A 21,419-nucleotide genomic window follows, 5' to 3' on the forward strand; every position below is an offset into this window, starting at 1 on the left:
GAATTTTAATAAGGGGCCAGTTTAGTGTTGGTAAACTAAGTATGTCTTTTATATTGATCACATTTTGATTAGGATTTTGAGAGGAAATATGAAGTAAAATTTGTAGGTGTACGTAACAGTTAACAAACTGTTTCAATTTCTTCGTGATTATTTTATGACCTTTAAATAAATTCCCTTTATTTTGTTATGTACAAAGTTATAACTGTTTACAGGCTTTTTTCCCTTTAAAATGAGAAAATTATTGAAGATTTTTTATAATTTAGGAAAACAAAATCATAATTCATTATGATATCAAGACATCTTTAAGCTGGTAGTGAATTTGTTATCTTTTTTTTTTTTTTTTTGGCTGGTGGTTAACAGCGAATGTTTAAAAATTATTGTAATATTTGGGTTTTGAGAGAATGTATTTATCTAGATATCAAGCAAAGCTGGATTCCAGTAAAGCTGGAGAAGATACTTTCTTCAGTATCAAACCAAACTTTGCTTTTCCTTCTGTGAGTAAACAAATCAACAGTCTTCACTGACAATTATTATTATTTTCCTGGGGAGTTGAAAATGCTAACATTTAAAAAAAGGAAATTCCGAGTGGCAAGCTGGAAGATCCTGCTTTAAATTTTGGTCTTTTTTGTTTCTGTCTTTTAAATAAACACCTAGAGCATTTAGTAAGTTTTTAAATGAAATCAGATTTGGTTTTTATTGCTTTTTAAGATTTAGGGAGTCACTTTTTGGAAACAGGTTTATAGTGTCAAAAGTATACAGATTTAATTAGTAGAGGCACATATGGAATGCTAAAAATATGGGTAGTAAAAAGGACAGTTTTATGATTTGCATTTTGTGTATAAGTTGTATCACTTATTTTAATTAAATAATTCATTAGGGAGTTTTGTTAAAATTGTCTGCTATGTGATAGAAGCTAGAACTGCCTTGAAGTTTATTCTTTAAGTATACTTGGTTTAAAATCCATATTCTAATTTAGGTTTGTGCAGAGGAAAACAGTGTAATTCTATTGAGTTTAGAAATCTTTCCTTTCTCTTCTAAGTTTGTCTTCTATTCCTTCCTCCAAATCTCTTCCATATATTTTGGATGGCTTATTTTATTTAATTGATCCTTACTATTCACATATAAAACAAGAAAATTTTCAAGAATTAATATTATGATGCCAGATTTTAAAAGATCAAATTCTAAAACATAAATTTGCTTTCAGTTAAATTGCTTCTCAAGAAAAATTTGTTTTTAGCATTTGTATTTAGAATGTTTCACAAAGAATATGTAACATGTAGCATTTATTCTCTTAATAGGTATGGATTTTTGAGCTGTTCAATATGCATACTTTTCAAAATTTTGACAGAGCATATTGTTCTATTTATTTTGGCAATAGCTCTGTATCCATTGTGCTGCTTTTTCTTGCATTTCTAAGATTTACATTTTATTTTCCAACTTTTTCAGCAATAGTAGAAATAAATATTTTGGCTCATTCTCTATCAAAGAATGGTATTTGGTCAAATAAAAAATGATTGTGATTTATTAGAATATAAAATTCATATTCACAAAAGCCCATGCACAGAGCTTATTTATTGAAATTACACTATATCAATTAAGGGAAATTGTTTTTATTGTTATTCTTACTTTTGTGATAATGTATTTTTTCCCAAGAAAAGGAATTAGAGAATAGAAGGCATATTGAATTCAAAAGAGAATGAAATGTGTGAGCATAGTTGAAACAGTGGGCCTCACTAGGGATATTATGAAAATACTCCATGCTACTTTAAAAAGAAAATTTCATACTATACTGGTAGAATTCTTTGAGACTATTAATAAATTGTTGCTTTAAATTGTATGGCATATTTTAAAACAAAAGGAAGACAAGCGTCCAAATATATAATTTCATTTTCTATCCTTTTCTAAATTAATCATTGATATACTAGTTTCTAGTTTTTAAGTTAGTCTATTTTAAACTAATAATAAGTGATAGTCTGAATATAAGATTAAACATTATTATCTTATATACTACTTGAAACATTGTTATTTAAGTGTGTTATTTTTATAGAGTCAGTGTTGTTGACAGACATAAACAAGTAGAATAGGATGTTTTGCCTCTTAATTAGAAAGGTAATATTAATCAGATAAATCATAATTTTAGAAGTTTGATGTATATTTTAATTAGTGGTATAAGAATTTAAAGATTTTCTGACAATAGTCAAAAAAGAGAATTAGAGGAGATAATAGCCTATGTTTTATGATTATACAGACTTTTAAATTAAACAATATCCTCAGTTTCTAGTGTAATGGAGTTAGAAAAAAATAATTCTAAATGATAATAGATGGGACTTTTTTCCCTATGAAAATAAATTTACTGTACATTCTGACAATTTCCCCTTGACTTTCCACCGTGTCTCTCATCACTTTGAACATAAGCCTAAAGTGGGGAGTGATAAAGAAAGTTAGACCGTTGAAGATATAACTCTCAAGTATTTTTGAGATTTCCTTAAAGCAGAGCTTGACAACTTAATAGTTTCTTCATGTCAATTGCATATCCAGAAGAAAAATGGAAAACATCAGAATACAGACAGAATGTCTAACGTGAATAAGTGTGATTTATCCAAATTTAAATTCTTGCATTTATGGTGGAAATAGTGTGCATATTTTTCACTAAATCCTTAACATATCACCTTGAGTGGTCAGCAGGCTACCACTGCTTGAGAGTTTTTTTAAAAGTGCTCGAATTCTTATTTTATACACATTGAATGTAGAGAGCAAATCCTTGAATTTTAGACTTAAAAGGGTGCCCATTTTGTCTGAGTCTACAGAATTGGAAATTCCAAGAAAGCAACAATCCACAAACAAGCCTTGTCCTTGCCTTCTAGGTATGTTTATCACAGCTCTAAATGGATGGTGGCGGGCAATGCTGACTCCCCCGTGCCACCCCGCGTGTACATTCATCCGGACTCGCCTGCCTCGGGGGAGACTTGGATGAGACAAGTGATCAGTTTCGACAAGCTGAAGCTCACCAACAACGAGTTGGACGACCAAGGCCACGTGAGTAGAGGGCCTCCCTAATTTGCCTTGTTGGATGGCACAACCATTATCTATGCTGTGTCTGCCTGAAGGAAATGAGCTTTTCTAAGATCATGACATTCCTCTCCTGGTTGACTAGAGTGTGCATAGCTATGCAACGTCAAGGGTACATTTTCATTAGAGGCTATGCCTGTGACCAGAGTATTCTATGAAGCTTTTCATAGGTAAAACTGGATACTGCGTTTGTGTTGGAAGACATTTTTAGCCAACACATTTGTTTGAAATTTCATAAAGTGATAATTATTATACTTTGAATACGAATTCTTGAGGTTGGGTGAACAGGGATAATGATTTATGGTGTCCTGCCTGTATCCTCTTCTTTTCCCAGCTGAGGCTCATCGTTTGTCAATAATGGCCCAGGCTTATGCTGTCTGTATGTTCCATCTGCAAGCTCCCAATTGTTTTGTAATGACATCTAATGTGTCAGAATATGTTGTAATAATAATTCCTTTTCATCTTAAAACCGAAATGTGAAATATATGTTAAAGTCAGTCGTTTCAATAATATAGTCATTTTTAACAGTTTAATGATATTCACACAGTGGTGTTTGCAGGTGAGATGTCTACCTTATTATCAATGTTTTAATAAATAAGTAACTCTGGATATGTGGTGATTTCCACTCAGTGCTAGCATTTCTGTTAGATTTCTGTTATTTGAGAGAGTTTTGACTGAAGCAGGATTGAAGTGCCTTTTGAAGAGTATATCGTACATAAAAGGAATACCAATTCATCCATTTCTCAAAGGGGTGACATGAAGCTTGTTTATGGGCCAATCTTTTAAATCAAAAAAATGCAAACTGTCATAAGATGGTAATACAGTGATGACAGGATGTGATTTGTAAGTTGCTAGACAGTCTTAAGCAATTGACCTTAATGAAGACATTCAAGTACACATTTCATTGTGGCACAGATGCAGTATCTGGGTTTTTAAGACTCATCTCTCTCAAATTGCCAGTGCTTTTTATTTGTTGCCTTTTGTAATTTAAAGCCTAGAAAAAAATAATAAAGCCTAGTACATTTCACTTCAGAATGATACAACTTCATGTCCTGAATTTTAGTACATTACTTTCTCTTCTTTTTTTTTCTTTATGTACACAGTCAGGTTGTAACAGTTCTTTTTCACTTGACTTCAGTGAAAGAACATTAGTTTCTTCTGTCTCAATGAGGGAGCTAAGTGTGAAATTTTGCCAGTGTGTCCATTGAAGAGTCTTTACTTTTTTTTAGAATAAAAAATTGAAAAATAAATAGCACTAAATGTTGATGATTTTCAAAAGCTTAAATATACTCTATTTTTTTGGAGTTCTATAGTTTGAGTGTATATATATATTTTTTTGAGTACATATCTTTTAAAGAGATAATGGATCTAAAAACTATACACTGTCCTAGATAATATAGAAACTCCTTTAAATAATTTAAATAAATATGGTGATTCTATAATTCTAATCCTGATCAAATTACTGGCTTTATACCTAATACCTAATATATCTACAGTATTAGAGGTAGTAATTTATCTATCTATATGATTTTAGCTTCATAATTTTGCTATATTCTATTTAAAACAGCATTCTCTAGAAAAATGGGACCAACAGAATATGTTACACACACACACACACACATACACAAGAGATTTATTTTAGGGAACTGACTAACACAGATGTAGGGCTGGTAGGTCCAAAATTTGCAGGGTGGATTGGCAAAGACCCAGAGAAGACCTGATATTACAACTTAAGTCTGGAGGCAGTCTGGAAGCAGAATTTCCTTTTCCTCAGTGGACCTCAATCTTTTTTTCTTAAGTCTTTCAACTAATTGGATGAGGCCCACCCACATTACAGAGGATAATATGCCTTACTCAGATGTCTACTGATTTAAATCACACAGCATTTGTTTAAAACACAAAATAATAGATTGCCAATTGAACCCCAGTTGTTTATACCTGAGTAATTATATTTCACTATTAAGAAAAATAAAAATTTAGAAAACAAGCAATATCTATAGAAGTGTGTCATGTTCCAAAATTTTTTTTTCTTTTAAAGTTGTGGCAAGATGTAATACTTTAATATAAAAAAAATAGTGTGTGTGGGGAATGGAGAGAGAAAAATATGTACCTATGCTTTTTGGAAGCAAGAAAATTGCCTATGCTGTTAGCAGAAATCACGTATTGCTTGATACTAGAGGAGGAGGTAGGAGGGAAAGTACTCTTGTCTGTTATTTATTTAAAAACAAAAATTTTGAAGACTTTGTAAAATGTAGTAAGAGATGAAAAGCCAGTCTCTGGCTTCAGTGGTCTTCTAACCTAGGCAAAAGAGAAGATTTGGTTCAGTTCAGTTCAGTCGCTCAGTCGTGTCCAACTTTTGGCGACCCCAAGAGTCACAGCACGCCAGGCCTCCCTGTCAGCACACAGATTATCGCGCCCTCAGAGCAGCGCAGTCCGGCAGCCATTTTGTTCCAGCCTAGAGAGATTGGTAAAGCTCTGCGAAGAAGGTGTCTGTTACGTTTTTTTTGCTCAATTTTATCACCCTGAATAAGAGTAGATTAGAGATTAGGAAGTAATATTCTACTGTTGATGTGATTCAGGGTCTGAGAAGACAACAGTACTATTGTGATGGGACTAACTCAGTCGCTTTCTTGATGCAGGGACCTCGCAGGGACCCTCACCCCTCTGCCCTCATAGGATAGGCAGCATCAGAACTAAGTAATATGCTTCTTTTGACTCAAACCTAGTGTCTTTTTTAAAAAGTCATTTATTCTGCTTCATAAGAAGTAAAGAAATTGAAGTAAAGGCAGAATTAGAATTGTGAAGAATATATGAGAAGGAAATTGGAAGACTTAGTAATGGCTAAATTTTAAAATATCAGTTATTCCACCAATGTCAAACCTAATGTCTTTAACATGGGGAAAATGTGTATTAACCTACACATGGGAAAGCACCCTGTGTTTATGGACAGAGATTTATGTTACTATCTGTGTTAATAGATAGTATCCAAAAGAAAAAATATCCTCTGTCTAAACAGAACAGAGAATATGGAACATGCAGATCAGATTATAATTATTTGAGTTTCAGTAATGAGTTTTATCATTTTGGTCTTTTTGTTCATAAGGGCAATGGTTCTCCTAGTTCTACTTGTTCTAATAAATAAGCAAATTATTCATGACCATTTGTCATTATAACTTTGATAGTCATTAAAAAACAAATAATGCTATTTTATATAGAAGAACTGAGGCTTGTTTAGCAGTCCCTAAAAATTTGTAGGGATATACTAAATTCCTATAGGTAATATTGAGAATATATATATATTTTTAAAATAATTTTCAGGTTACTGTTGGCAGTTACCCTTTAAAGTGCAAACATAGGCATGCCTCAGCTATTTCTATACCCTACTCCCAGTATATCCCACCTTAAGTCATTTTGGAGATTGCATAAGGATATAAAAAATAAATACTATTAAAATATATAGAGCTGTATGGAGAAATCTGCTTGAGAGAAAAAAGATTTCACAAAACAAGAATTTACTTTTCATTGACTAGTAAACAGAAACCTAAATGACTTTTTATTTCCCTCACTTCAAGTCAGTTAACTCTCGTCTTCTGGAACTGACCATGCCTTTTATTTTTGTTTAATGTAAAGTGACTTTTTCCAATTTTTCTTCGGCTCTGGAATTTATGAATCATTAGAATTAAATCTTGCTTTTTCAGACTTCTTATCTGATTACAGCCAGACATACATTTTATGTTTATCTTAGCGTATACACACACACACCCCAACAGGCAGTGTTTTGCAAAACAGAACTTATCCTTACTATATACAGCACGTTCTATTTTTCTGCTTTATTTGCTAATTTTACTTATCTAAAGATTTCCCATTGTAACCCTTTAAATTGATTTTGTGAGTCATGAATAAGTTGAAATCCTCTCCTTTTATATATATGGAAAAAGATTTTTCCAGATGTTGCTGATTTGTGTTGTGTCCCCCCAGATGACAATGAGGGCTATTGTCCCCTCTTGTCCTTTATTCAGACTCATGCTATCCCTCCATCAGGCACGTGTGGCGAGTATCATCATTAGATTTACTCTCCAGGCATTTCCTCCACTGATAGAAAGAAAATTTTAGGGTTAGAAAAACCTCACAACTGTTGGCTAATAATGGAAGGTAAACACATTCCCTTGGGGCAGCAAACACACTCTGTAAGTAGAGAGATGTTTGGGTTGACCAGTGATTCTGAATTTGGTTTATTAAACTGTGCATGTCCTGAAAAGCATGAGGCAGGTCAACCAACTACTGTGTTTTTTTTCCTCAGACTTTTGTTTAAGCATTTCTCCAAACTCCTGACACTTCAAAGCTTGAATTCAAGTTGTATAGCTCAGGAAAGATATAGATTTGTTAATCAAACTCATTAGTGAATAATTGAATTTGGATTTCCAGCAGCACATAGAAAATCTCATTGGGTGAAGCTATTTCTTTACCTTCCTCCTCTACCTTGAAAGTGTAAAACAAATGAAGAAGAAAATATTCGTCCACAATTCCATCATCTAGAGATGACCACAGTTCATATCTTTGTATGGGTCCTTTTACTGTCTATTTTTATGTAGTTATGGTAAGTTTAAAACAACTCGGATCCTTTATTCTAATTTAGGATTTAAAAAGAAGTATTTCATTATGTGGCTAAAAATGTTCTAAAGCGTTAGTAACGGCTGAATAATGCTGTAACCAATTGTGTGGATTTTCATTTACCTAACCAATCTATTCATGTCAGTGGTTTATAGTTTTTCCACTGTTATAAATGATGCATTACACATCTTTGTACATGAAACACTTTTTGGTATTTGGAATATTTCCTTAGGATAAATTCTCAGAAGTAGAATCATTGGGTAGAAGGCAGTTGAATCATATCATCAGATTCCCTGAGCTGAGTCTGAAAGCTTTTTCATCCCCGGGCATCTGGGTTTTGGAAGCCTTGTTGTGATGAAAGCATGAATGCTGGACTCTCCAGGCAAACCAGAGACTTTGTGAACCACACATAAGGCAGACCCTGGAGTATCCTTAAAATCCCTTTGCCCTTGAGTAGACATGTTGTAGTCACCAACAGAGGAAAAATGTGTTCTGAAGAAAATCTTGGTGTGCAAATACTTATTTTTAGGGGATGGGTGTGGTGAAATTAAAATAATCATTTCAATCTCATTTTTAGTTTTATTGTTTTGGACTCTGTGTTCTGTTAGGTTCATTATAAATAAAAATGCTGATGAATTTATTCTTGTGTTTTCAGAAACAGAAAATGTGATGCTATATTCATATGGTTGCACACAGGGCTTCAACCAAAATAATTACTTGCCTTTTTTTCTTTTGTATGCACACTTTCCAAACAACTTCCTAATTGTCTCACTCCAGTTTTGATACACTTTATTAAATTGGGACTTTCACAGCCTTGGGTATCTTTATTTCTAACTGGGATTTGTTTTACACATTCAATATTTAGTCAAGGGGTTGAGATTGGGTAGAAGTTGCTGACAGATTTGTCTTCTCTTTCCTTGATATAGATTATACTTCATTCTATGCACAAATACCAACCGCGAGTCCACATCATCCGTAAAGACTGTGGGGACGATCTTTCTCCCATCAAGCCTGTTCCATCTGGAGAGGGAGTGAAGGCATTCTCCTTTCCAGAAACTGTTTTCACCACTGTCACCGCCTATCAGAACCAGCAGGTATTATTTTCAGAATTGGAATCTTTCTAGACTTTTAATTTCACGTGCAGATTAAAAGCTAGCTCTCTCTTTCACTCTTTCTAAAAGTTAAGAATTGTCATAAAGTGCTTGCCATGTATGACATCCAGAATGTGTATATATATATATACACATATATATACACACACACCCACCTGTCAATGCAGGAGACATAACAAAAGGGGTTCGATCGCTGGGTCGGGAAGATACCCTGGAGGAGGGCATGGCAACCCACTCCAGTATTCTTGCCTGGAGAATCCCATGGACAGAGAAGCCTGGTGGGCTATGGTTCATAGGATTGCAAAGAGTTGGACATGACTGAAGTGACTTAGCATGCTTGCATATGTAGTAATAATAATTATTTACCCAAGGTACCCATGTAAAGCTACTCTAGTGAAGATTTCTTTAGACCAGAATGTCTCTCGTGACTGACAGTGTAGGTTTACTTTCTATTTTGAGACATTGAATCCTGATGTCATAATTAAAATTAGAAAGCATGTGTACTGACTAGGAAATTGACCTGTAGAATATGAAAGTGAGTTGTATCACAGGACATGAGATTTGTCAGCTCACTTTATTTTAAAGCTGCCATCCATGTGTTATGGGAAGTATTTCACAATCATTTATCCTTCTTATATGTACAAAAGGGCTATTTCATTAATTGTGATAGAGGGCTACACATACACCTTACTGTCTGAGAGATAAGCAATTGTGGAATAATCCTTTCATTAAATTAGAAATAATTTGAGAAGTGAAATTTTTCTTTTCTCTATAAGTGAGCATTAATATATGTCATTATTTAAGGCTGTATCAAGCAGGTGGAAAATTGAATGGAGGCAGTTATTTGACCCATGCAATTTTCTGGCCAGTTTTCATAAGAAATAGCTATGTAGTGGAGCAATGTGGTCTGTGGTAGATTTTTTTTTAATTTTCAAAGGTCAGCAGCATTATTTTAGATTTCCACTTCTCTTGACATTTATATACATCTCAGTCAACAATCTAAGGCTTTATAAGCTCTCCGTTTTGTTTTCTTTTGTTTTAACTTTTCTTGGGAGATTTGAACCCTGCCCTGTGAATTCTCCCTTAGGGCTAAGAGGCTCATCTGCTCTCGACCATGGGTGACACCACCCAAGCTGTCTTGTCCTCTCATGCTCACATTGTCACAATTTTGTGTAGGCTTTTAGGAAAGAACATGAAATTAACCTTTAAAAGGGCTGGAGATAATTAAGATTTTTTTTTAAAAGATATAGCCCCCTTTTCAGGGCTTCTCAGGTGGCCCTAGTGATAAAGAACCCACCTGCCAATACAGGAAATGTAAGAGATGTGGGTTCAATCCCTGGGTCATGAAGATTACCTGGAGGAGGGCATGGCAATCCACTCCAGTATTCTTGCCTGGAGAATCCCGTGGATGAGTCCATGGCAGTCTACAGTTCATAGGGTCACACAGAATCGGACAGGACTGAAGCGGCACATGCATGCTCCCTTTTAGTCTTTATTGACTTTGTTACAATATTTCTTCTGTTTTATGTTTTGTGTTTTTGGCTGTGAGGTATGTGGGATCTTATCTCTTCAACCAGGGATGGAACCTGAAGCCCCCTCATTAGAAGGCAAAGTATTAACAACTGGACCAGCAGGAAGCCCCAGGAATATATTCTTAAAATGTATTAGTCATAGAAAATGATTTTTTTTTTTCAGGAAAAATACAATGTATAAGGAGAAAAGAGGCATTTTGTACCTTTGGTACCTTTTAAACAATCCTGTCATCTTTCTTCCCTATCTGTCTCTCTCTGAATTACACATTCAATTAACTGTGTATTAAATGTTATTTTAAATGTGTATTTTCTCCACGCCTCTATTATACAATAAACAAGATACAGTGGGTTTTTGATACATAATGGTGACTAACATCAACTCACAAATGCTGATAAATCAGTTAAAAGAATGGAAAAGTTAGAAGAAAGGAAATTGATCATGAAAAATGTAGTTGTTCTTTTTCTTTTAAACTTCCCAGCTGTATTTTAAAGATCTTATGGGAAATTGGTAGGCTTCCATGCCTGGTGGTTATGAGCATAAGCTCTGAAACTTGGGGTCCCAGTCTGGTTCTATGGCCAAGTAACCTTATAATCATAGAAAACTTAAGCCAGTATAAAAGAAAACTTAAAATCGGGATAATAACTACATCTAAGTTGCTATGAGAATTAAATGAAATAATATGTACAAAACTCATATTACAACAGACATGGTACACATGTAATAGATGTAATGTCAGTAGTAAAAATAAGGATGCTAGTGATTGCAATGTACCTCTTTTTAAACAAGCACCATGATATAAATCGAACTTTTTAATTTTTTTTAATTTTTAAAATTTATTTATTTATTTACTTTAATTGGAGGCTGATTACCTTACAATATTGTGGTGGTTTTTGTCATACATTCACCTGAATCAGCCATGGGTGTACATGTGTTCCCCATCCTGAACCCCCTCCCTCCTCCCTCCCCATCCCATCCCTCTGGGTCTTCCCAGTGCTCCAGCCCCAAGCACCCTGTCTCATTCATCAAATCTGGACTGGCGATCTGTTTCACACTTGATAGTATACATGTTTCAATACTGTTCTCTCAAATCGTCCCACCCTCGCCTTCTCCCACAGAGTCCGAAAGTCTGTTCTTTACATCTGTGTCTCTTTTGCTGTCTCTCATATAGGGTCATCATTAACATCATTCTGAATTTCATAATATGTATTCATATACTGTATTGGCGTTTTGCTTTCTGACTTCACTCTGTATAATAGGCTCCAGTTTCATCCACCTCATTAGAACTGATTCAAATGCATTCTTTTTAATAGCTGTAAACTCTTTTTTTTTTATTTTTTTATTTTTTTTTATTATTATTTTTTTTTCCAGTGGGTTTTGTCATACATTGATATGAATCAGCCAGTCCTAATGAGATGTAAACTCTTTTTTAAAATGCTATTTTTTTGCTTTGTTTTTTCATGTATTTATAGCTCAGAAATATTTTTTTAAACTTCTTCCCCTCTACTTTTTTTTTAATTTTTAATTTTTTTATTGGAGTGTAATTGCTTTATAGTGTTGTGTTGGTTTCTGCTATACAGAAACCATATATATATTCTTATACAACAATAGGAATCAGTCACATGTATGCGTGTATATCCCCTCTGTCTCGAACCTCCTTCCCACCCCACCCCAACATCCCACCCCTTTAGGTCATCACAGAACCCCAAGGTGAACTTCCTTTGCTATCCAGCAGCTTCCCGTTAGCTGCCTCTTTTATACATGGCAGTTTATATATGTCAATATTACTCTCCCAATTTATTCCACCTTCCCCTTTCCCACTGTGTTAAAATACTGTTTTAAATGAATGTTTAAGTTATTAAGTTTTCTTTAAGCATTATTTAAATGAACAGATAATGGAGTTATAATGAATTATAAATAATTCTTTCAATGGCAGAGTGGTAAACATAGTGAATTGCTTAGCAGACCTTTACATTATCTTGTTTATAATGTAGTTCCATCCCCAAACTTGGAGAAGGAAATGGCAACCCACTCCAGTATCCTTGCCTAGAGAATCCTGTGGACGGAGGAGCCTGGTGGGCTGTTGTCCATGGGGTCGCAGAGTCGGACACGAGTGAAGCGACTTAGCAGCAGCAGCAGCAGCAGAACCCACAAACTAAGACAGTAGCATATGGAATGCACCTGCCTTAGGTGTTGCAAGGCTGATTGGCAGATGGCTGGAAGTTCACACAGCGTGATGGAGGAGGACTTCAGGTGACTCCAAAGATGCCCTTCTTTGCCTTAGTGTCATTCAGCGGTCTTCATTTGTCCTTGACCAAAATGGCACAATTACAGCTTAGCAGATTCTACTAAACCAAGGAACACAGAAAACGAAGCATGATGCACTTCTTAGAAAATAGGCTATCAACTTCTCTGGGCAAGGTGAAGATATGGTCAGAAACAGATGGGATGTTGTTTATTAGTGTCAATTTCAAGATGGTATAACTAAAAAAAAAATTGTTTTTAACAGAGATGATTAGACCACTTATAAAAACTTTTCCCTCAAATCCTGGGATCTTCCTGAATAAAAATCTAGTTATAAGTCAACAAATTACAGCTGTAGTTAAAATGAAGCTATTATTTATTTCTCCTGTGTGTATAAGATTGAATCCTGTTGAAACCTTTAAGTCATGGTTACGTTTGGTTAGACATTCACTGTAGTGCTCTGACCAGGTCACGACTCCACAGATGAAGGAGGAGATGAGAGCTGTAAAGATGATTTGAGGAGAGACAAAGAAAAACGGAAGGCAGGAACATTCAAGGAGTGTATATTGCCTATTTCTGAAGAACGTTAGCTACATTTAAGTGTATAAGTGGCTGTTAAATAGAAGTTGGATATTAGCTGTTCTCCATCACCACTACTGCAAGAGAAGCAGACACAGTTCACAGAATTAATAAAGGGAAGAATTTTAAAGAGATTGTCAAACGAAGGGCAATTATCAACAGATGATTCAGAATCCCCGTCTCTAGGGATATTAATAGCAAAGCAAACTTTATTACAGTGCTTGGATAGAAGTAGGGGAATGTTCTTTTCATAGCAAATGATTGTCTAGATGACTTCTGAAATATTCTTTTTGCTTTGCTACTAAGATAATAAAATACCTGAGAAACAGGGGAGAAGAATTCTCTGACAGTTGATCCTGGAGTTTCTTATAGTTCTTCCATCACTACCATTTTTGATAACCTTCCTTGACTTTTATCTTAAGATCTGATGTGATTTTTCTTTTTTTTTCTAATCTGCAGATTACTCGTCTAAAGATAGATAGGAATCCCTTTGCCAAAGGCTTCCGAGACTCCGGGCGTAATAGGTGAGTCTTAGTTAAAAACATTCTGGCTGTGATAAATACATTTGATTTTTATGGTGAATTTTCCACTACAAAGTAAACAGTTAAATTTACTTATGTGGTTTTGAAATCATTTCTGATGAAGTTTAAATTTGTTAATGTCATTGAGGCATGAATATAACTTATTTTGGGTGCATCATTGTGGCTTACTCATTTCTCAGCTGAATGTTGATGTGAAATGCTGGGGTGAAAACAGAAGTTCTCAGGGTATACAGTGCATGCTGCCTCTGAAGGGGCTTTGTAGAAACCTGTGCCTCCAGGCCCAGGGTCTTTAGTATCCCAAGTCAAAATACTGTCTGCATCTGCTCTTGGTTTAGAATTTGCTTAGCAATGTCACAACTATGTATTGATCTCTCTTCGAAATATGACAGAGACTCTTGTTCACTCAGATTTTCAGCTAGAATTTGAAACTACTCCCCACTGCCGAGACAGCTGATGTTCTTTAGTTTCCAAATTTGTCTTGGCTCTACTGACAGCTACACACTTGTTTATTTTTTTTTCTGTGTCGTGTTTTATGGTGTTTGTACTAAGTGGGAGAGCTACAGTAATGAATTCCACTCTATTACTCTTTATCAAAAAGCAGATCTCCTTAGTCTGTGTGCCACGAGTTTTTGAATTTATTGATATGATTCTATTCCAATAGAGTTGGTGTGACATTTTCTAAAATATTTTATAACTGTTGATAGTAATAATAGACTAACGTTCTCCAGATGCCCTCTCTGGGTAAGACTTTGACTTAAATGTTTTGAAAAGCATTTTGTTTTTAAAAAGTATTTGAGACATTTTTATCACTTTATTCCAGACATTGTTCTAATACTTAAAAACTTGGTATTGATAGGCTGTGGCTATATGAGGTCCAGACCCTCTATTATCTTATTTTAGGAACAGTTTCGCTTAAAATTGTAGAGAGAAAACAATCAGGAAGTAGTCCATTTTAGTTCTTTCAGATGATTAGCTGAGCAAGGTGAGCATAGACAGAGACCTTTTCTTAGAATAAACTTATGTGCCTGCAGAAAGACTTGATTTCATCTTCATGTGCAATGGTTCTTTTATTTATTTTTTTTCTTTTTCAGATTATTTTCCATTGTGGTTTATTATAAGATACTGAATATTCTGTGCTATACAGTAGAACACTGTGGTTTATCTATTTTATACATAGTAGTTTGTATCTGCTAATCACTAATTTATCCCCCCTCTTTGGTAATGCAGTGGTTCTTTTAAACACCATGTACTTATGAGGACTGGGCATCACCGACCTGATGGACATAAGTTTGAGTAGGCTCTGGGAGTTGGTGATGGACAGGGATGAACTGCGTGCTGCAGGTCCATGGGGTCACAAAGAGTCGGACACGACTGAGTGACTGAACTGACTGAATATGAGGACTAAAATGTTTGAGAGTAGAATAGCCTCTAATTTAGCGCATGCAGATCAATAAGACTGACTAATAATGCAGCTTCCCTCTGAAATCCTTCACTCTGTAGGCAGATTTCCGGGTGTTCCTACCATACGTCTGCTGTGCTGAGATTGTTCTATTGTTTTAGATGTCTCTTTCCATGTGGAGAAAAACTTTGCTTGGCTTTTGTTACATCATTGCATTAGCTCCTGGTTAACATTGCTTTTCAGAGGAGTTTCTGAAAGCTGAATAAATCAGTAACTGAGGTGCTTATTGGTGAGGTGACTGAGGTAGCCCCTGGGATGACTCCTTTTTCGACCTTGACAAATACTTTGATGAAATCTTCTTGTGACTCTTCTGATAGCAGAATATTTATCTATTTAAGAACCTTGCATTGCTTTCAGTTCTTTTTTTTTTTTTTAAGCAGAGGATGAATTTACTGAAGCTCCAGGGAGGCAGCACTAAGACTTGAGACTATACTGTGCTCTGCTTAGTCATTCAGTCGTGTCCAGCTCTTTGCGACCCCATGAACTGTAGCCTGCCAGGCTCTTCTGTCCATTTAGATTCTCCAGGCAGAATACTGGAGTAGGTTGCCATGCCCTCTTCCAGGGAATCTTCCCAACACAGGGATCGAATCCAGGTCTCCTGCACTGCAGGCAGATAAGCCATGCCAAGACTAATTCCAGGTTCTCCTGGAGGACGACTCTAGCAAAGACCTCACTGCTGTTGACATTGTGGGGTCACATGGCTTGAACACTGTATTTTTTTCCCTTCTACTTTTATTGAGATGTCATTGACATACAGCACTGCTAAAGTTTAAGGTGTACCACATAATGATTTAACTTACATACATCGTGAAATGATTATCACAGTAAGTTTAGTGAACATACATCGTCTCATATAGGCATAAAGTAAAGAAATAGAAAAACAGTTTTTTTCCTTGTGATGAGAACACTTAGAATTACCTTCCTTATATAACATAGAACAGTGTTAATTATATTTATCATTTTGTACATTACTGTCAGTTCATTTTTGAAGTGATAACTTTAAACATTTTTCAAGATGTATTTTGGGTAGTATTTATAGTGGATAAGCCTGTAAACGGAAGTGAGATGATAGATACATATTAGGTTGACCAAAAAGTTCGTTCGGAATAATTTTCCGTAAGATGTAATGGAGAAACCCAAATGAACTTTTTGGCCAACCTGATATTGCAAAGCTTCAAAAAGAATTTTAGGTAAGTTGGCACAATTAAAAGGTTTTTTTTTTTTTTGATCAGTTAAAAAAAATCAGAGGCATTGGTCAAAATAAACCACCAAGCCTCTTGTTTGGTATCATGAGGTCAAAATGCTAGGTTCAGTAGAAACTTTTCTTTCCTTTGGCTGTTGAGGTAGTATAAGCCATTGCAATCATGGTGTTGGCTACTGTTTATTTCCTGATTCTACACCTTTTAAAGTTTTTAATAGATATGCAAAAAATAATGAATTATATCTTAACACTTTTTAAAAGGTTGTTAAACTTTCAAATTTTTATTTTATTCCAACTGTTTAAATAATACCTTAGTATAGGAAAAACCTACTGAGCTTATACATAGCTTCCCTGTTGGTGAAATGAATAGTTTCACTTTTTTCTCGTTAAAATGAATTCTCCTGCTTATGACAGACAATCTCTTCAGTGCTTATCTTTAAATGCTAAATATCTATGACTCAATATTAAATATCTGTGAATCAGTGTTAAATACTTTAACATTTTCCACTGATAAATGCAAAAGACAATTTTATGGAAAAGAGAGAATGTGGTAAGCTTTAAAGATTTCTGACTTATGTGTTATTTTCCTTAAAAAAAAAAGAGCTGAAGTTATCTATAAGATCAGGAGGGTGCATTGGTGCTGAGGACTTGGGGAAGGGGTGATATGTTTTCATATATTAATAGAGAAAAAAGCCCATGAGAAAAAGTGCAAAATATTTCTTTAATACCCCTGATTTTGTTGTACTATTATTACTTTTTAATATACATTCTGTTTTTATTTTTTCCCTATATATGAAATAAACAAACTATGCAGAACAAGAAATAAACTTGGACTTGTGATTTTTTTAAACTTTATAAAACAATTTGCTTTAATTAAAAATTATACCTTCCTGGCTATTTATGGTCCTACAGCCTATTTTATAGAAATCAGTAGCTTCAGCCCTTAAAAGCGCTCCTGCAGGACATTTGTTACGTGAAGGAGAATTTATGTGCTGAGAATAGTTTCATTCTTCAGTTAGGCCTTAGGGTTGACCCTATAAAATCTTTTACTCAGGAAGGTACAAAAATTTCTTCTCTTTAAATACTTTAGGAAAAAACATAACCATTTTACTAAATAAACTCGGCCATTTGATAGCATAAATTAGGGGGGTGATAAAATGTGGAAATTGTTCAAAGGCATCTTGTATAAATTATCGCCTTGGCTACACGCCTGCAGGAGGTGCCTTTTATCTTTCCTTTAACTAGACGGGAAAAGTCTCCATTACTGGGGAAAATGAAGACTTTTTTTTTTTTTTTTTTAAAGTCCAGATTCAGCTAATAAATATTTTATAACTGTTTCCTGCAAAATATCTGAAATCCTTTCTGGAACTTGCAGTGTGAAACAGCAGCCTCAAGAAAAATATCAGTAGCTCCAAATCAGACCACTTGTAGATCTGTAACCTTCAGAGCATCTCTTTAAGGCTTAGGGTTGCCCATTTGTGAGGATTAGTAACTTCACCCTAAGAATTTGGAATATGGGCTTGTATTTGAAACATAGTCAAGTTTACACCACTAACACAAATAATGCACTGATGCTCATCTCCACAGTTAATAAATTTCTGAGTCCTGTAGATGTTCATTAATTGTCTCTTAGTAAATTCCCCTTGAGGCCTCTCCAGGACTACTTAGGTATCCTGAATATTTAAAACTGTAATTACAAAAATTCATCTGTGTTTAACAAAGCAGTTTAGGACAAAACTGTGTCCTAAATTCTTTAACTTAAAAAAGCTTGTTTCTAGAAAGTCATAAAAATTGAGTATTAGTACAAGCTAAAATAAAGTAATAGAATAAGCAGCACCCAGCATTCATGAGGGGCTTCCCAGGTGGCGCTGGTGGTAAAGAGCCTGCCTGACAATGCAAGAGATGTAAGAGATGTGGGTTCAATCCCTTGGTCAGGAAGATCCCCTGCGTGGCAACCCACTCCAGTATTCTTGCCTGGGGAATCCTATGGACAGAGGAACCTGGTGGGCTACAGCCCATAGGGTCAGAAAGAGTTGGACACAACGGAAGCGACTTAGCATGCATGCATGCGCAGCATTCATGAGTCTAGTATTGAATGAAACCTGCAGGTTCTGTGGGGCTTTGAGACTGATAGAGCTGCCGAACTTCTCCCCAGTCAATACTTTACATAAAGTATTGTTGAGTAGAATGTTCTTAGCCCTGGTTTGTAGTCAGCCACAGATATAATGTCTGGTTTATAAATCGCTTAGTGGTAAACTTGAGGGCTAGGAGAGGACTCAGAACTTTGTATTCTAGTCCTCACTTTGTGGGAAATGGCAGTCCAGGGAGCTCCAAATATTTACTCAATGTTACAGGGTTGTAGTCACAGCCCAATTCTCCTGACCCCAATCCAGTGTCCTGAGCACTAACTAGTCCTCTCTCTGGGGCACAATGATTCCATCCAAAGCCAGACTCTGTCCTTCATGCTCAGTGCAGCCCAGGGCAAGTAAGGGAAGATGGTTTTATCTGTATGCACAGGTCACTTACTCTGGGTCTTCCAGGAGTTTCCACCATGTTGTATAGGAGGTGTGACTCTGAAGGGGGTGTTTCTCTAGTTCTCTAGTTCATAGGTTTCTAGTTCATAGGTTATGACTTGGAGATGCAGGGAATCTACAGCAGCTATCACGGGGAGTCTAAGCTGTTAATCATACTCCCTGTCTTTAAATTTGCATTAAACACAGATTATCTGTATTCACTAAAACTGTATCTGACAGTCTCAAGAGGTTGCCTTGTACAGTGTAACACTCAGGAATCAGGCATTTTCTTCAGCGAAGCTGCGCGTTTCATGGAAAGCATAATGTTACCTGAATTAACAGATTGATTAGGGCTGAGAAGATGGTTGAGGGCAAAGTGGAAAGGCCTTGAGAAGGTGCTAGTTGAGTGAAGGGATTCGTTTCTAGGACCTGGAGGACTTGATTATCTGATATACAATAGGGAAGACTCTGAATCACTTACGGTTGGAGATGCATACATTTTTGTGTGTATTTAGAGTAGTCAGCCAGGTTTTAAAATTTATAGATATCGTGTGAGTAGTCCATTATGAAGTTATCCTATCTCTTTGTGTCCATTCACTAAGCGTATGTAGAGGCTTTACCATAATGTCAGGTGCTAACACTAGGTCTATGTACCTTAGCGCCCTGTGAGATCACCTTGCTGTGGTCCTCCTGGAGGCTGAGTTGAGAAGTCAGAGCTGCTGTCCTGGGGGTGGTGATCATGTCTCGGAGAGAGAAGTCCATTTTCCTTGGATGACTGCTCTTCTCGGCTGGTGGTCGAGGCACTGAATGATGGGTAGAAATGCCTCTTTGCAGGAGCACACTTTTGTGGCAGAGCCTTCCTCATCAGAGGGGTAGTAATGTATCAGGGAGAGAGGGTGGTTCCAGATCACACAGAGCCTTGGACTCAGGGTAGCCAGGATGGATGGTCTTCACGTCATCTTCCTAGCACAGGGGGCAGCTTTGTATCCCCTGAGATCATCTTGTTTTTCAGAGAATATTAACAGGACCTTCTGGGTGGTTTCTATCCTCTTGTGCTCTTGGTGACAAACCATTTTTTTTCGGTGTGTGTTTGTGCCGAGCTCTTACCCTGCCAACGAGGGAGACGCTGTCAACACCGGTGGTGTTTCCTGAGCAGCTTATCACTGTTGAAAACTCCACCTGCTCCTAACTTGGCTTCTTGTGTTCATTCCCTGTCCTGACCCTTCCATTTAGAATGGGTTTGGAAGCCCTTGTGGAGTCATATGCATTCTGGAGACCTTCACTACGGACCCTCACCTTTGAAGATATCCCTGGAATTCCCAAGCAAGGTAAATCATGAAGTCTCCTGGGTCATAGATTTGGTCAGTTCTTACCTAGATGCTCGGGCACTGAAAAATGCCCCAGTCATTACTATTGTCTAATGGCTACCTTATTACCAACATCCTTCTATTACAAGATCCCTCCCTTTTGTGTCTGGTATAGGTATGGGCCAGGAAAATGGCTAGTGTGGTCATAAGTTAAGTTTTGGATGTTTTAGGCAGTTTATGTATTTCATGACCTTTATCTCACCTTTAATTTTTTTTCTTTAAAATTAGAGGTAGACTAGTTGGCCCTGGTACCAGTTGTACATCATAAGAAATTACAGATGCTGGTCCCAGGTCATCCTTTTTTGCCCCCTTCTTTCTTCACTTCTTTCAACTGAATTGCCTCTAGGCAGGTTTCTCCTGCTGATTTATGATGAGAAGTTCAGGTCCACTGAGGCAGTCTTCCCTGAGATCACTGTTGAGCATTTTCAACAAGCCCAGGGCTAGTGTTTCCTCAAAGAGGCTGCATGCAACAGGATGATGCTTCCTTGTCTACTGGGTAGCTAGGACTCACAGTCCAATCCTGCACTCAGTCCTGCACTTAATGCCTGACCCTGCCCGGCATCCCCATGAGAATTTAGCATGCTAGGTTTTTAGATAATTATCATTGGGTGGATTGGGCTTTTAGATTATTTTGAGAAGCTATATAAAACACTGTCACTAGAGCAATGAAGGTTTTACAACCTGTCCAGCCCATTGGAATTCTCTTCTCTCCCTAAGTTCCATCAAGTTGCAGACATCAATCTGCCAGCAAATCTGGGGGGTGGGGGGCGATCAGCCGCCACCACTGTTATTGATTGGAGGCAGGGTTAAACACCCTCTCTATTTCACAGGACTGTTTATCTGCTGGACCTCTGCTCTTGGGTTACCATGTGATTCACCAAACCGCTTTCTGTTTGGAAATGAGATTTTTGAAGTTCGAGACTGTTGCCTTATTGTAATAGCCCCGCATGCGTGGTAGTCATTGACCCACAGAAGCTTTCAGTGGGAGGTTGCCATTTCGTTTGAGACAGGATGGGTCTAGCCAGTTTGGATCTTTCTTTTGAATTCCTTTTTTTTTCTTGCAAGAAAATATATTGATCCAGAGCAAACTCTGCTGAAAAAAGAGTAAAAAGTGGGTAGAAGTGAGGTGATGGTTATACTTCTGGAAAAAATTACACAGTAAGATGAAATTTATATTTTCTTAAGTTGCTAG

At 36.3% G+C, this 21,419-nt stretch overlaps 1 protein-coding gene across 3 annotated transcripts in view; it reads left to right on the plus strand.

The window, feature by feature from the left end:
• Nucleotides 1-21,419, plus strand: part of TBX18 (T-box transcription factor 18) — a 31,389-nt gene that overhangs the window by 5,474 nt on the left and 4,496 nt on the right. For all 3 annotated transcript variants that reach the window (XM_043457329.1, XM_043457328.1, XM_043457330.1), the window contains 4 exons: nt 2,865-3,036; nt 8,607-8,774; nt 13,605-13,669; nt 20,094-20,188. In XM_043457329.1, the coding sequence (XP_043313264.1) occupies nt 2,865-3,036; nt 8,607-8,774; nt 13,605-13,669; nt 20,094-20,188 (500 nt within the window). The remainder of the gene's footprint in view (nt 1-2,864; nt 3,037-8,606; nt 8,775-13,604; nt 13,670-20,093; nt 20,189-21,419) is intronic.

Source organism: Cervus canadensis, chromosome 33, assembly GCF_019320065.1.
Source record: "Cervus canadensis isolate Bull #8, Minnesota chromosome 33, ASM1932006v1, whole genome shotgun sequence".
Taxonomy (NCBI): Eukaryota; Metazoa; Chordata; class Mammalia; order Artiodactyla; family Cervidae; genus Cervus; species Cervus canadensis.